The sequence below is a fragment of the Leptinotarsa decemlineata genome, unplaced genomic scaffold, assembly GCF_025532065.1.
Source record: "Leptinotarsa decemlineata unplaced genomic scaffold, Ldec_3_MD MMD2_P_RNA_scaffold_2, whole genome shotgun sequence".
Lineage (NCBI taxonomy): Eukaryota > Metazoa > Arthropoda > Insecta > Coleoptera > Chrysomelidae > Leptinotarsa > Leptinotarsa decemlineata.
This window is the reverse complement of record NW_027412529.1, coordinates 25,913,936-25,928,440: the sequence shown is the minus strand read 5'-3', so window position 1 is coordinate 25,928,440 and position 14,505 is coordinate 25,913,936. Positions and strand designations below refer to the sequence as shown.

Here is a 14,505-nt window from a genome sequence, read left to right as displayed (position 1 = left end):
GCACACTTGATGTTTTGATGAGTCATATTGGAAATACAGAGCTTTGAAAAGCACACTTTGATCAAGTAGGCTTTGGGAGACGCGGCAATAAAACATAATGGAAATCTTTATTGGTAGCTGTCAAATTTTGATTCAAGCAGTGAAGATGCTCTTCAATTATTGGTTTTTGTTCAATTTTCATTTGTAATGAAGAATGCAAACTGGGGAAAATGCAGAAGCAGCAAACAATTTGTATCACAAAAGGTATCCTGAGACATTTTCGAATTATACAATAACTATTGATAGTTCTGAAGCACCTAACCTGTGCTTCAGAAGTCACGGAAGTTATTCTATCATATATGGATGCATATATTCCTTTTTCAATGAAACGACCTTCTAACGGCAAATCTTGGTACAACAAAAATTGCGAGCAAGTTGTCGCCTCCAAAAATCTCGCCTACAGGCAGAAGCGGAAAAATGCCAGTGGCGAAAACCGAAGTAGGTTTGTTAATGCTTGCAACAGCTGCAAACTTAGGATTATTGAAAGCAAAAACTTCACAATCAGAGAATTGGACATACACTGCTTGCCAATCCCAATGGGTCTAGATCCTTCTGGTCACAAGCGGATGGTTCAATTGCAACAAAAAGCAAATCTACTATCTGAACAATTTGCGTCTCACTCCACAGTCGATTTTCTGGGAAAGGCACCACTCACTGTTCCCACACTAGAATCCACAATGCCGAAAATTACTTTTCGACAGCGTCTAGTTATAAGAATTTTGAAACCTATCAATATCAACAAGGCGTCTGATCCTGATGAAGTTACTGTCATCGTACTTGAAAAGTGCGCAAATGAACTCGCACCAGTATTTTGCAGACTTTTCAACCTGGCTTATGAGAAAGGGGTTTTTCCCCATGTGCACCAAGTTTTACTTGGTGCACATGGTTTTGTCACCCGTAAGTAAATATTTATGAGTTTGAAATATTTGTAATATCCGTTTTATTGCTTTTTCGATAACAACAGAGTATGTATATATATATATATATATATATATATATATATATATATATATATATATATGTATATACTGGGGCTGGTTGGTACAGTGTACCAAGCAACTCCGGCGGCTAGCTTCACTTTTTTTTTGTTTGGCTACTAGCTGGCTTTTTTTAGGAAATCTTCATTCAAATGCGTGCGTTTAAAAGGAAATCGAAAAGAGGCAAAACACCCCCGGATATTATGTTAAGGGCGATCAAAGCCGTAAAATTTGAAGGGTAATCTCTAAGATCTGCTGCCAGTTACTTCGAAATTCGATTCAACACATTAAGAAGATATTGCTTCAAGGTCACACTAGAGGAACTGCAATCAGAAAGAGAAATGCCCTCAACAGTTGTTGGATACTTTAAAAATAGACAGGTAGGTTTTTTAAAAAATATACTTGATGATCTAGTTTCTAGTAAAATTTTTGGTTTTAGATTTTCACCGAGCTTCAAAAGTCCAATCTCACAGATTATATAAAAAAGCTGCCGATATTTACTATAGTTTCACGCCCAAAGAAGTGAAAAGATTAGCTTATTTATATGCAACTTCCTTGCACCTAACGGTTCCAAATAGCTGAAAAAAAAAATGAGATGGCAGGCCCCGACTGGTTTACATCATTTTTAAAGCGAAATGCTGGATTGGCTATAAGGACACCTGAAGCCACCAGATTGTCTAGAGCCACGAGCTTCAATAAAACAAATGTAGACAGATGTTTCAGCAATCTAGAAATTGTTCTTAGAAGGTATAACTTTAGTCCTATGGACATCTGGAATATGGATGAAACAGGGATTACTACAGTTCAGAGACCTGACCGAATTGTGGGTAGACATGGTGTCAAACAAGTGGGAAGAGTTACTTCGGCAGAACGCGGTACGCTTGTAACTTTGGCGTGTGCTCTTTCTGCTGCTGGAAATACTGTGCCACCTTTCTTCATATTTTCTCGTGTTCATTTCAAGTCCCATTTTCCCAGAGATGCCCCGCCTGGAAGCGATGGAAGTGCCAATCTATCAGGCTGGATGAAAGAAGTTCATTTTATACAATATATCCAGCAGGCGTCTGAAGAAAACCCTCTCCTGCTTTTGATAGACAACCATGATTCGCATTCATCTCCCGAAGCATTAAACATCTGCAAAGATCACGGCGTAACAGTGTTATCCTTTCCGCCTCACTTTAGCCATAAGCTCCAACCTCTGGATCGCAGTGTGTATGGACCGTTCAAGAAGTATGTCAATACTGCTTATAATTCTTGGATGACTAATCGTCCGGGTGCAACGATGACCATTTATAGCATACCCAATATTGTTCGTACTGCACTACCATTAGAGGAAACTCCAAACAATATTAGAGCTGGATTCCAGGTTTCTGGAATTTATCCATTTAATAGAGATATTTTTCCGGACAGTGAATTTATGGTCGACAACTCCTTGCCAGACCAAGAGACTATTCCCAACCAAGACGTGCAACAAACTGGACCAAGCAGAATTGCAGAAAGTAGGACGCCCACGCCCCAGAATTCTCAGTATCTCCAGTCATCTAACAAGGTAGCAACATGTAGTTTTACAGATCTCGAAAATTGGAAGCCGTTTCCAAAAGCCGCAGAAAGGAAAGTGCAACGGGGTCGCACAAAAAGAAAATCTGAAATCTTGACAGATACGCCTATTAAAGATGCATTAAAAGAAGAAAAAAAGAAAATAAAACGAGATCGATAAAAAAACAAGTCTTTGGCAAAACCAAAAAGAACACAAAAAAACAAATGCAAATGCGAAGAATTCAAGAATTAAAGACGATTCAATCAGTGATGAAGAAACCTTCTGCCTGCTTTGCGTTGAACCCTGATCAAATAGTTTGCCTTACGAGAAATGGATTCAGTGTACCCAATGCAAATTGTGGGCACATGAAAAATGCGCAGATGCGGGCTTGTTCTACGTGTGTCATAATTGTGATTCGGATGGATCTGACTAGATTATTCACTTTTTTAACGGATATGTACTTTTTTTGTATTATAATTTTTTTCGCAAGCTGACTCTCACATAAAAAAATAAAAACAATAATCATTTCCTCAGTTTTTGCCTTGACCAACCAACCCCAAGGTATATACCAATCATCCCCAAATACGGGGTTGCTTGGTACACTTGCATCCTCAAGAAAAACATTAAATTCTGGATTTAGAATAGGTCCAAACATTATGTAATTGAAATTGATATAAACAAAACAACACTAATTTGGAAATCAAATGTATTTTCTCACTATCTATCAATGAAAAATTAGAGGGGCTTCAATTTGAAAAGCGTACCAACCAGCCCCGGTCCTCCCTAACTATGGACCAGTCGCTTTGCCATCATATCCTCAAATATTTGGAAGAACATCTTGAGCGATCATCAATATGGCTTGCGGAAACAAAGATTAACAGGCGACCTTCTATCGTATGTCACCCATATTTAAAATAACGCAATCGAGAAACGTGGAGAATCAAGAGCTGATGCGTTTGATATTTCTAAGGCCTTTGACCGTGTGTAGCATGAGGGTTTGCTGGCCAAACTTCAATGCTATGGCTTCTCGGATTATTTTTGTGTATGCCTATTCATCTTCCTGAAAAAACGTTCCGTGTAAGTGGCCGTCGATGGATATCTTTCGAATACTTTCACCATCAACGCTGGTGTTCCCCAGGGATCCATATTGTCTCCAACCCTCTTTTTAATGTATATCAACGACCTGACCCTGAAGTTGCTGGATTCCATCCAGAAAAGAGCCAACCGCCTGTTTGGAGATGCGAACATAACGTGCAACTTTGATAGCCTGGAACATCGAAGAAAGGTTGGAGATTTGTCTGTCTTCTATAGAACATTTTTCCAAATAGATTAAATCTTCATTGATTCAAATCCAATGTGAATCACTACTTTCACACAGGCACCGGTCTGAGAGCGCCTTAAGGATTTTGTTGTAGTGCTTGTCCTTAAAAATAACTCATGGAGTTTGAATCCATTGAGACGTAATGATGGAATAAGTTGTGATTTGAGCATCTCAGCAACTGGTTACAATATCATCAACATATTACATATATGTTAAAATATGTTAAAAATACTGGTATGTCTTGAATACATTAGCATCTAGGCGTAAACCTTAAACCACATTGACACATCAACGTCAAACGCTACTCGCACAAAACAGTAGTGAGAGCAGATTGTCATTTGTTCGATTAACTTGTTCATGCAATATGAACGTGAAGCCTTGTTGTTGATAATGTGCTTGGAAGATTTCGCAATGGGAATTGTAGATTGCATACAATGCTTGATGTTCACTTCCGCTTGGGTTGAACATGCGAAACTAACTCAAAATATTTTGAAAAAACCAATGATTCAACAATGAATTTCATCTGAATCCATGTCTGATTACAATCGAGAAACAGTTTTGGAGTAGAAGCGTTTCGTTAACATGTAGTAACCCAAGAAGCAATATTGATCGATTAGAATATTTAAGTTTTTCAAAGCCGCAAGATGTTTAGTGAACGGCTCTTTCAATGTTCGAAGACTGTGAGGAATGACTTTGTTAAACTTTTGGACAATTTTCAATTTCCTTATTATGGGCAGTTGCTAAATCACGTTCATTTTCATATATTTTTATTATCTATATTTTTATATATGCGATTCTATTGAGTTGTACAAGAGCTACTGATGGTTTGGAAATATAATAACATTTCCAAACCATCAGTCGGTAGCCAGGCGGATCGACGTGGGTGCTTTGTTCACTCACTCGAATTGACTGCCGTGTTGGTCGGTGGTTCAAGCCCTTGTCTGAACGATCGATTTTCACTTGCTATCGTCCAACCCGTATTAGAAATCACACGTTGAAAGGTAAGACCTCGTTAATCCTTAGCTCGCACAAGTTTCAACTTTTGAGGGTTGTCGTTCGTAGGGGTGCGACAGCTGGTTAACAGATTTTTTTAAAACAGATTTCAATAATAATAGCGTTCATAGCCCATTCACAAAGCAAATTATATATGATTGATAAATTTTATATATTATTTGATATAAGACAGAAAAAAGAAAAAAAAAAGAAAAACCCTCAAATAAAAGATTGTGAACGTTTCTATATATATACTCATTGATAATTATTTTTAATTGCATACAAGCCACAACAAAAAAAATCGATATTAGAGAGCTGGTTCCCATCACGACACATAAAGTTAATTAGTGACTTCAACATCACGTTCGTTCGTGCCCTATTGCATATAAAATTATTATTGTGCCTAGTTACCAGTCTTTCAATTTCTGATAGTAGTGCAGAACAGTCTATCTTGCCATTCATCAACTTATATAAAAATGATTTCTTCGTTTCTCTAACGCTACAAATACTAATTCATAAAGCAGATCAGAGTAATTACAATTCCTTGGGGTATAAATTCCAATGATTTCGAAACTGAGGAATTACAGGAATTTCTTTTGTACACTATCAATTGCAGATATATATTGATTCTATATGGGATTCCATATTATGGATACATATTACAGTTTTGGCCAAAGTGAAATACAGAGAGGTATATTATGGATTTTTTTACAGTTCCTCATAATAAAACCATAAGTGCGGTAAGGAGAATTCATAATGTGATTAATGTTTGGAATAAAAACGGTATAGAGAAAAGTGTTTTTCGTATATTTCAGCTTTCATATAAAAGTACTTGTTTCAAAAGTATTTTTATTTCCTGTAATTCAATGTTTATATGTGAATAATGTGGTAATTGAAAGTCAAATGATGATCAAAATATACTTTTGAATCCCGTATATTATCTATTCTCTCCAATATAATGTTGTCAATATGGTAAGGAAATTGCAGTATATAGAATTTTCGGCTGAATGTCATGATTTTACATCTGAATATATTCGATTGGAAGCGGTTTTTGAGACACCAATCTTGTAATAAATCAATCTCCTTCTGCAAAATGGTGCAGTCATCTGAACTGTTTATATAGATGTGTGAAGTTTTGAATTGTCAGCAAAGATTAATCTGTTGAAGGTTAATGAGTTTCACAGATAGTTAATGAATAATAAAAACAATGAGGGACCAAAATTAGTGGCTTTGCTAGTGACTAAGTACATATTTGAAGAGAAGCCATGATGGTATACATATTGATTGCGTCCGCTAAGATACGATTCCAAAAGTTGACAATAAATTTTATTGAAACCTATGCATGACAGTTTACGAATGAGTAACATATGGCTGATCCTATCGAATGTTGTCTCTGTACACCATATCAACTTGCCCTCTACGTTCGTAATTGTGGATCTAGAATTCATAAAATCAGTCCGAGAGGACCAATAGATACGGCTATAAAAGATTGTAGAATGTTGGCAAAGTTGTTGAGAATTAAGATAGGTCTATTTCACTAGTTCGGACTTCCATTGTCTACTATATAAAATGATTTGAAATTCCTGAAACAACTAAAAAAGAAGAATTGAAAATGAATAGCTGAAAATAACAATTATATCAACCAAAATAAACCTGAAATGAAATAATAGTGAAATAAAATACAAGTAAAAATAGAACATTGTAATCACAGACCTATCTTAACAAACGTTAAGATAGGTCTGTGATTACTGAATTCATTTCGATCTTGAGCTTTGTGTATCGGAAAAACTCTGGTAGTTTTCCAGACTTCAGGAAAAACAGACATCCTTGAAATAAGGTTAAAACATATGTATAGGGGATAAAATAATACTTTCAGACAGTCTTTCATTGGAAACCAAGGAATTTTATTTGGACAAAAGTCATATTTTTTTTCCAGCTTCCAATATTTGTTATAGGATTCCCCCTCATGAACCATTTTGCTCAGAATTCTTGTAGTTTTATTCTCATTATGAACGAATATCCAGAAACTTTTTGGATCAACTATTAATTTGTTTTCAATACTGTGTATATACGACTTTTTCCTCAATTATTTTCCTGAGTCTTCACAACTCTTGGCAATAACAAATATTTTTGGTTACTTTATACTATCTATGCATTTTGGCTTTATTTTTTATGAGTATTATTATATCGCAAGTATACCAAACTGGTGTAACATGAATATTTAGAGTTTCATAAAACTTATTATAGAAGCTTTCTACAGCAGTATTCACCTCAAATGAGTTTTCCAAAAAGATTCAATCCAAGTTCAAAAATTCATGCTGAATTTAATACGTTTTGTAGTGAACCCGCGAAGTTCGATTGAAATGATTGGGTGATGAGGGTCTTCATTTACTAACATAATATATTCACGATTCACAACAGAGTCAATATTACTTATCACTGAATCAACAACTTGTCACATTTCTTTAAAATGTGGTAACATTGTTTTATATTGAAGAATAACAAAAAACTCATGATTGTTAGAGTTTTTCTATCGGATTTCTATCAAATTAAAAAAGTTATTCAAAATTTGTCAAAAAATGTCATCATACAATATACAAAAAATTCAAATAAATTTGAATATTTCAATTTTTGGCAGCCTAATATGAGATTTAATTTAAAAATGAAGTCATTATAGATTTCCCAAAAAGATTGTTATAAATGAATGAGGTGGAGATATATTTTTGATAAAAAATTTTGACAGATTTCCAAATTCTTCATTATCATAATTGCCTGTCGAAATCTGAAGTGGAATGAAAGTTCCATCATGAGAATCAAACCCCCCATAAATATCATCAAAATGCCGATATCTTGCCTTCAAAATATCATTGAAGTGTAAAAAAGATGCTGAAGTAGCAGGAACGAATATTTCACATCTTCGATCAATAGATATATAGAACATTGGGACAGAAATTATTGATTTTTCCTTCTATTCCTAAACAGTAAAGAAATACTGCAAACCTTCACACAAAAAAACGAGAGAATAAAAAACTTTGGAATTTTGAACTGAACTTAAAAACTCCCATCTAACTGGTTTGAATGGCCGAAACAGTGACACGATCATGAAGTTACACTTGATAATCATTAAACGATTTGAATAACGCAATTCTATAGAGACAGAATCGTACGAGTGTGGAAACTGAGTTCTTGCCTTTTTTTACCTACTTTCATGATAATATCACATATATTCATAATATGTACTGTTTTTCCAATATGCGTTTCACTACAAATATAGTTTCCTCAGTTGCATGGTGTTGTCCAATGGAGGAAACTACTATTGTAGATATTTAATTATTAACCATGAATAGTGTTATTGATTTTCTTCAAGTTGTAGTTCAGTGTATACAAAATTTGTCAGTAGGAGTCGCGCCACTATGGACCACCCCCACTCCTCCACTTTTCGTGGTAGCGAGTGGGAAAGAGACGTGTGCGACGTGACCGACGCATACAAGGATGGAATGAGCATCGAGTAGATTCATTTCATAGATAAGAGCGCGGTGGAATTACAAAAATAACGCTATAATATTAATAATGAACGAAAATCGGATTGAAGAAAAAACATGACGTCAATGTGTACAGGGTGTCCCATAATGCGTCATTAAAAAACATGACAGTTTAACGAGGCTCTATTGTTTTGGCGTGTGATTCTTCAATGTGTACAGGGTGTCTCATCGTTTAAGAAAAACAAAAACATGTACAGGGTGTACGTTGGCGTGAAAAATAATAGTATAATAATAATAATGAATGAAAAATTGGATTAAAGATAAAACATGACGTCAATGTGTACAGGGTGTCCCAAAATGCGTCATTAAAAAAAAACATTACAGTTCAACGGGGGTCTATCGTTTTGGCGTGTGATTCTTCAATGTGTACAGGGTGACTCATCGTTTGAGAAAAAACATGTACGAGGTGTCTCAAATACGTCAGCGTGAAAAATAACGGTATAATATTGATAATGAACGAAAAATGGGATTAAAGAAAAATACATGACTGCCATACAGGGTGTCTCATCGTTTAGGAAAAAAAAACATGTACAGGGTGTTTCAAATACATCAGCGTGGAAAATAATGATATAATAATAATAATGAATGAAAAATCTGATTAGAGAAAAAAAACATGACGTCAATATGTACAGGGTGTCTCAAAATACGTCATTTGAAAAAAAGTTTAACAAGGCTCTATGGTTTTGGCGTGTGATTCTTCAATGTGTACAGGGTGTCTCATTTAAGAAAAAACATGTCAGAAGGGTCTAACGTTTTAGCGTACGATCCCAATGGGAAACGTTTGAAAATGGGGCATTGAGGGTATTCAGCAATGACATTTCAAAATGATTTTTTTTTTCGTTTTTGTGTTAGTGACGTCAATGTATACAGGGTGTCTCAAAATACGTCGGCTATGTTGAATTATAAAAATAATGAATGAAAAATTGGATTAAAGAAAAAACATGGTTACCAGCGTCAAAGCAAAAACATGATTGCCATCTAGATATACATGGTTTCTCATCTCAAAAAAAAAACATGACGTCAATGTGTACAGGATGTCCCAAAATGCGTCAATGAAAAACATGACAGTTTAACGGGGCTCTATCGTTTCAACGTGTGATTCTTAAAAAGTGTACAGGGTGTCTCAAAATACATCATTTAAGGAACATGACGGTTCAACGGGGTTTTATCGTAGAGAAAAAACAAAGATTGCTGTCAGAAGGGTACTAAGCGACATATTCGTTAATGATAGTAGCATTGTCATGTACAGCGCGTCAAATGGAAGAAGAAGAAATGCAGAATACATCGACTGAGGAAAAACAAAGATTATGGTCAGAAGGGCACTAAGCGACATATTCGTTAATAATAATAGCATTGTCATGTACAGCGTGTCAAATGAAAGAAGAAGAAATGCAGAATACATCGACAGAGGAAAAACAAAGATTACGGTAAGAAGGGCACCAAGACACATATTCGTTAACCAAGTTTGCATCATCAGGAGAAGTTAACTAGAAATTTAACAAAATTTCGATGCGTTAAAATAGCCAGTTTTTGTCATTTGAATTGAATGAGACAAAAATAACATGAGAATCGCTTTGAAAAAATGTAAAAAATTTAGCGCGATAAAACGTTAATTTATGCCGCAATTATCGCATAAATTATTTCGCAAAAATTTCAATGCGTTGAAACAATGCTTTCAGTGCAGTGTTGAAGAAAAAAAAAACATGAGAACAATGTGTACAAGGTGTCTCATTTAAAAAAAACATGTTGAATTAATGGGGCTCTTTCGTTTTAGCATGCGATCCCAATGGGAAACGTTTGAAAATGGGAGGCAATGAGGGTATTTTTCGAATACATTTCAAAATACGTCACATGCGTTTTCTCGTTTTCGTGTTAGTGACATCAATGTATACAGGGAGTCTCAAATTACGTAGGTGTTGTTGAATCATAATAATAATGGTATAATAATATAGAATCGAAATTTCCTCAGACTTGGAGGAAAATGAAATTTCATTAGATATTTGAAGTGTAATTTAGAGAAAGAGTATTTATAATATAGAGTGAGAAATTCATTATGATAGCATTCTCGTGTGAAAACATAGCACAACATTATCAAAGTTTCGTTAAATGTGGGGAGCTCGATCGTTCGCGGAGTGTTCGTTTGTTCGTTCGCCACATTGTGTCAGATACTATAACATTTCTTTATTTTTTTTGTGTCTTTTGCAAGTAGAGAAGTACGAAAAAATATGGACAATTTGAAACAATAGTGATTTTCGAGTTATTGTTCATTCCTATATTTAAAGAGTGACTAATTCGTTTGTTTGTTTGCTCTTTCGTGTGTTCGTTTGTTGGTTTGTTCGTTCGTCGATTAGTTAACCCGTCTGTTTGTTCGTTCACCTCTTTGGTTTGTTTGTGAGGGACGTATACATCTCGTATCAAAATACGACGTTTAAGGAAAAAGTGTACGTTAACGGGAACAAAGAACCGTTTTTGTTTTGCTCGTTCGCAGCGAATCGTTCGTTCGTCTGTTCATTCGTTACATCGCGTCAGATATTGTTAATTTTTTTTGTCACATTTTCACTAGTAGTGAAGTACGGATAAATATAAAAATTATACAGAGCTACTACAGTTAGTTGAAAATTTCTGGAGTGACAATATAAGATAGTGACTAAAACAAGGTATAGTATATATAAATACAAATATTATAGAATACAATTTAGAACAATGAAATAACGAAAATAACGAAGAATTTGAAAACTAATCTTATACGGAAAAAGTTGTCGAAAATATGCAATAACGAAAAATTATATACGAGGATTCATAGTAATGTATAAACACCGTGTTGAAAAATACAAGGTTGGTTAAAACAATTCACATACATAGGATATATTAGAAATGAAAGGAAATATGTTTTTGTTTGCCAATTCAAAAATTGTTACCAGTGCACGCCAACGAGGAGGCCAAAACATTTCGTACACCATAAGGAAAATTAACAAAATTCAAACTAACAACTTATCATAGAATGGTGATATCTTTTTTTTTTCAATTAGTATGGCTCTTTTTCAATAGACTACATGAACATTAACCTCTAAATCATTAGAAACGATTCATTATTCTGTTTTGTGGCATCTTTTAACTCAAATAGTATGGCTCTTTTCATTGAATAGACTACACGAACACTAACCTCTAAATTAATGGAGATGGTCCATTTATTCGTCTAGTGGCATCTTTTTACTCAAATAGTATGGCTCTTTTCATTTATCAGTTTGCAAAAACAGTAATCTCTAAATTGATAGATGTGATTCATTAATTCGTATAATGACACGTGTCAATTTGAATTTTGTTAATTATAGGGACGGAAAAGGGGCATAGGAAGGATAGAAGGTTTATAAAATCTAAGGTTATAAAAAGTTGCTGCTTAGAGTGAAAAGTTTACCATCTTAGGGATCTACATCAACCACACAAAAATTTGTGAAATGGATATTTTTTCATTAGACCATGTAAAAAACTAGAACAATTTGATATTTGTTTCAATGTTGTAACAGCAGTTTGTGATAGTTTGTATTTTTTAGTTTTTTGATTTCTTGAAACCGTATGGTATGGAGGTGTTATCAGACTGAAATTGACGTTTTAGGCATACAGGTTCGTATTTTTTGGTGAGATCAACGGTAATGACCTTGTGTTCTTTGGAACGTCTTATTTGTTTGCTTGAAATTTCGATGGGGGGGGGGGTCCAGGGTTCAGAATAGTTTCTTTCATTGAGTCGAAATTTATTTTCTGTGAGGCATCGTAGTTTAGGCATGTTATATTAGAAAAATCAATGCACCCTTTGTCCAAGGATTGCACCATAATAAACAAACATTGCATCAGCCACTACGCAGTTACCCAGGAAATGACTCAGCATATTCAGCACATTTCCAAGGTTTTTCTAGAACATTCGAAGAAACGCATATCTACATCAGCAGTTCCTGATCCTATAAATATGGGAAAACAAGAGGACGCCTCATTCTTGAATCACTTCGCGACTATCCAAGTTCGTCGATTTCTTGAATCATATTTGTATTATTTTATACTTTATTGTAAATATTATATTCAATAAAGTTGTTTTTAAAAATATAAATTCAGTGTGAACCACATAACAAATTGGCGCAGTCGGTAGGATCTTGAGAAACGCTGATATCCAAACAGCGGTAGTCTCCAGACTTTCGACAAGAAGAAGAACAAGCACCAACCCCAGTGGACAGGACGGTCTCTTCAGCATCAAGAAACCCGCATAAGTCGTCGCCGTTGCCCATCCGTTGTGAAGAAATCACTCCAGGAAACACGCGTAAGTCGTCGAACGCTGCTCATCTTGCTGTAGCCAGAGCTCATGAAGTAGGATTTCATCCCGCCACACCAAGCAACCAGAAGCCACAACGAAAAAGAAGAATAGAATAAGAAACTAGGATAAGGAAAAGCGTGAGTACACTTTGAATTATCATCACAATTGAGTTGAAATTTTGATTAACCCTTGTTCAAATTTTGAATAACAATTTAAAAATGGCAGAAAATAATCATCCAATTGAACCCTACAAACTTTCTGAAATATTTTCAATTGTTCCTGAATACGATGGTGATTCAATTTCGCTAGGAAATTTCATAAATGCTTGCGATCATGCCGAACGCATGGCCGTAGATCAACAAAAAACTTTACTCACAATTCATATTAGAAATAAATTAAGAGGAAAAGCTGCTCAATTGATAAATTCCAGAAACCCCGGAAATTATCAAGAGATCAGAGGTTTATTAAATTCTCACTTTGGTGAAACGCGAGATCTAACGTCACTAATTCAAGATCTACAGAGAATAAAACAAGGAAATGGAGAAAATGCACTGACATTTTTCTCAAGACTACAAAGTCACAATGCAAAAATGTTATCTTGCATACAAGCTTCAAACTTAACTCACGAACAAAAAATTGCATAATCAGTATTAATCGAGTCAATGATATTAAATACTTTATTGACAGGATTAGAACCCAAATTAGGTCACATAATACGAGCAAGTAATCCAACAACGATGTTAGAAGCATCAATCAGAATAAAACGTGAGATACAGCTCTCATACTTTGAAAATCAAAGATTGAATACACGTTTACCTCCAAATCAAAGTCAAAACAAATCAAGACAAATGACAAACACCCAAAATAATTTCCAAAGAAATTATACGCAAAGCCAAAATCCGATAAGACCCATTGGAAATCAAAATCAAAGTCAAAGCTTTCAACAAGGTTTTCAAAGACCACAAAACTACCAACAATCATATATTCCAAGACCCAACTTTCCAGTACAACAACGTACACAACCTAATCAAACAAACCAATTCAGACAACAGAATTACGGTCAACCACAAAATAGGCCAACAGTAATTCAGAAAAATCCCCAAAATCCAACAAATAATAACATGAGAACCCATTATCTTGATTACAATGATTATAATTATGATAATGAGTATGACCAAAACGAATATTTTTATAATGACAACCAAGACGAATATAGTTCGGAAAATAATTCATTTGATGATGAAAACAATTATTTTCAAAATCAATACGAAGAAGAACAATTCTATGAGGATTTTCACAATACCCTGTCTTTAGACAACCCTCCTATAGACAACCCTCATATAGAGAACCCATGTATACGAACTACCAACAGTCAGTCAGACAATATCAAGCCCCAATTACGACAAACCCAGTATACAGACAAGCTATTAATAGACCCATCATGCGTAGCACAGCCGATAACCGAGAAATTTGCGGCAGTCATCAAAACGAATATCAGTCCCGTTCGAACAATGAACAAAGAACAATTATTCGTATAAGTCCGATCCTAAGCAATCTTTATTACATAAACAGTCTAAGCAATTTTAAAATACTAATTGATACCGGAGCAGGAATATCAATTTTCAAAAAGAAAACTGTAGAAAATTATTCAAAAAGATTTAAAGAAAATATTCAAATAACAGGAGTAACTGAAGGAAAAGTAACAATTAATGAATCCGTATTATTACCATTTGGAAACAATAGAGTTGAACACAAAGTTTATATTCACGATTTAGATATCGATTTTGACGGAATTTTAG

General features: G+C 34.7%; 2 protein-coding genes across 2 annotated transcripts in view; one reads left to right on the top strand and one right to left on the bottom strand.

Annotated features, from left to right (window-relative positions):
* Positions 1-14,505, bottom strand: part of LOC111507188 (uncharacterized) — a 211,557-nt gene that overhangs the window by 173,868 nt on the left and 23,184 nt on the right. The window lies entirely within an intron of this gene.
* LOC111514061 (uncharacterized) lies at positions 1,082-3,060 on the top strand. Its single transcript, XM_074186457.1, has 2 exons — positions 1,082-1,396; positions 1,456-3,060. The coding sequence occupies exon 2, from the start codon at positions 1,612-1,614 to the stop codon at positions 2,728-2,730; it is 1,119 nt and encodes a 372-aa protein (XP_074042558.1). The 5' UTR covers positions 1,082-1,396; positions 1,456-1,611; the 3' UTR covers positions 2,731-3,060.